Source organism: Rhinopithecus bieti, unplaced genomic scaffold (genome assembly GCF_001698545.2).
Source record: "Rhinopithecus bieti isolate Rb0 unplaced genomic scaffold, ASM169854v2 scaffold_19546, whole genome shotgun sequence".
In the NCBI taxonomy this organism is placed as follows: domain Eukaryota; kingdom Metazoa; phylum Chordata; class Mammalia; order Primates; family Cercopithecidae; genus Rhinopithecus; species Rhinopithecus bieti.
This window is the reverse complement of record NW_016809475.1, coordinates 653,511-656,415: the sequence shown is the minus strand read 5'-3', so window position 1 is coordinate 656,415 and position 2,905 is coordinate 653,511. Positions and strand designations below refer to the sequence as shown.

At 42.6% G+C, this 2,905-nt stretch overlaps 1 protein-coding gene across 1 annotated transcript in view; it reads left to right on the top strand.

Annotated features, from left to right (window-relative positions):
* Positions 1-1,411: 1,411 nt before the first annotated feature.
* Positions 1,412-2,905, top strand: part of FBXO36 (F-box protein 36) — a gene marked incomplete at its 5' end in the record, with an annotated part of 55,602 nt that continues 54,108 nt past the window's right edge. Inside the window, one exon of the mRNA XM_017889519.1 lies at positions 1,412-1,444. Coding sequence (XP_017745008.1) covers positions 1,412-1,444 — 33 coding nt within the window. The remainder of the gene's footprint in view (positions 1,445-2,905) is intronic.

Here is a 2,905-nt window from a genome sequence, read left to right as displayed (position 1 = left end):
TCTCTTTGACACTGAAGAAACAGATGATGAGACTCACCCAAGGTCACCCAGTTAGTAAGTCCTTGAGCTGGAATGTCCCTCTAAGTCCAAAACTGCTTGGATGCTCTCAAAGTCCCCATTGTTCCTTCACACTGTAGAACACAGTGACATTCCATCCACTTAGGTTATCCATCTTGTAGCCTCTTATTGCTTATATGACTTTTTTTTCTGAATCATAAGTTCCCATGTTAGATTTTGCCTTCATTTTCTTTTCCAAAATAATTTTTAAATTTTTAATAGAAAGAGGTGGGATCTTGCTATTTTGCCGAGGCTGGTCTTGAATGCCTGGCCTCAAGTGATCCTCCCATGTTGGTCTCCCAAAGTGCTGGGATTACAGGTGTGAGCCACTGAGCACGGCCTCCCTTATTTTCTTTTGAAAAGATTTTTACCATTGGTATTTATACTTTACTTATCCTCCTTCCCTCGTGGAAAATCTTGAGCAAGTTTTGCTTTCAGAAAATCTGCCTAATGTGAGATTGTGTCTGAGGTGTAAACATCCAAGTCTTTATGCATGGTGAGGAGAAAATGACAGCAATCATGAATTCTCCAGTTTGCTTTATTGTAATAGAATATTTTTTTTCTTTTTCTTTCTCTCTTTTTTTTTTTTTTTCTTTTTTTGAGATGGAGTCTTGCTCTGTCACCCAGGCTGGAGTGCAGTGGTGCGATCTTGGCTCACTACAAGCTCCGCCTCCCGGGTTCACGCCATTCTCCTGCCTCAGCCTCCCAAGTAGCTGGGACTACAGGTGCCCGCCACCACGCCCAGCTAATTTTTTGTATTTTAGTAGAGATGGGGTTTCACCATGTTAGCCAAGATGGTCTCGATCTCCTGACCTCGTGATCTGCCTGCTTCGGCCTCCCAAAGTGCTGGGATTACAGGCATGAGCCACCGTGCCCAGCCAATAGAACATTTTTCTGTGAAGAATATTGCCAAAGTTACATTTCTGGATATAAAGACCTAGGAGAGGAAGCAAAATGAATAACTACCATCTCTAGTGAATTGTACAGTTAAAATAACAGCTTCTAATCAGTCAACTCTAAAGTTCTAATTTCAAGGTTTCAGCCTGATAGTAAGGATGGTATTGAAAGCATGCATAGTGATTCTTAGTGTGGGGGTGCTATCCCTGTTTCCTGTACCCTTTTCTGAAATGAAATTGATATTATAATAATTATTATAAAATTTATTATTATTAAAATTATAGTATTACTTTGGCATTTCTCATATCCATGTAGAATTTATTTTATTTGTTTTTTTTTTTGAGATGGGGTCTTGCTCTGTCATCCAGGCTGGAGTGCAGTGGTAAGATCATAGCTCACTACAGCCTCGACCTCCTGGGCTCAAGTGATCCTTCTACCTCAGCCTCCTGAGTAGCTAGGACTGCATACAGGGGCGTGCCAACAGACTTGGGTAATTTTTTATTTTTGTAGAGGTGGGGTGAGCTGTGTTACCCTGGCTGGTCTCAAACTCGTAGGCTCAAACGATCCTGCTACCTTGGCTTCCCAAAGTGCTAGTATTACAGGTGTGAGCCACCATGCCTGGTCTTTGTTTTTTGTGGAGGGGGGTGTTGGGATAGGATGTCACTCTGTTGCCCACAGTGCAGTGCACTGGTGCCGTCATACTCACTGCAGCCTCGAACAGCTGAGCTCAACCAAGTCTCTTGACTCAGGCTCATGAGTAGCTGAGACTACAGGCATGTGCCACCATGCTTGGCTAATTTTTATTTTTACTTTTCAGTTTTTTGTGGAGACGAGGTTGCGCTGCATTGCCTAGGCTGGTCTCAAACTTCTAGCCTCAAGCCACCCCAAAGTGTTCAGCCACGACACCCAGCATAGAATTTATTTTTGAGTGTGGTTGGAGGTAGCAGTTTAGATTTATTCCTTTTAGACTGGGCGCGGTGGCTCATGCCTTTAATCCCAGCACTTTGGGAGGCCGAGGCGGGCGGATCACCTAAGGTCAGGAGTTCGAAACCAGCCTGGCCAACATGATGAAACCCCATCTCTACCAAAAATACAAAAATTAGCCGGGCGTGGTGGCAGGTACCTGTAATCCTAGCTACTCAAGAGGCTGAGACAGGAGAATCATTGGAACCTGAGAGGCAGAGGCTGCAGTGAGCCAAGATCACGCCATTGCACTCCAGCCTGGGCTTCAGAGCGAGACTCCATCTCAAATAAATAAATAAACGAATAAATTTATTCCTTTTAGATGAGTGGCTTATCATGTTAATAGTGTTTATTAAGTAAATTATCCTTTCTTCCCAAATTAAAATCCTACCTTTTCCATATATACCTGAAGATACTGCCGAACTCTTCCACCAAAATATTTATTATATACAAATACCATGCTATTTATAATAGCCTTATATTACTTTCTAACATATTGCAAGAAACAATTTTTTTCCCAAGATTTTCTTGGCAATTTTCACACATTTATTTTATTGTATTTTATTTGTTTATTTATTTTTGAGACGGCATCTCACTCTGTCGCCAGGCTGGAGTGCAGTGGTGCGATCTCGGCTCACTGCAACCGCCACCTCCCAGGTTCAAGCCATTCTCCTTCCTCAGCTTCCCAAGTAGCTGGAACTACAGGCATGCACCACCACGCCCAGCTAATTTTTGTGTTTTTAGTAGAGATGGAGTTTCACCGTATCGGCCAGGATGGTCTTGATCTCTTGACCTTGTGACCCGCCCTCCTCAGCCTCCCAAAGTGCTGGGATTACAGGCATGAGCCACCGTGCCTGGCCACATTTATTTTACTATATGAATTTAAAATAATTTTGTCCTCTTTCCCTGAAAACGGTGAATTTTGATTGGCATTGCATTAGGTTTACATATTCATTTGGGAAGGGGTAGTTTTTTTAAAAGGAAATTA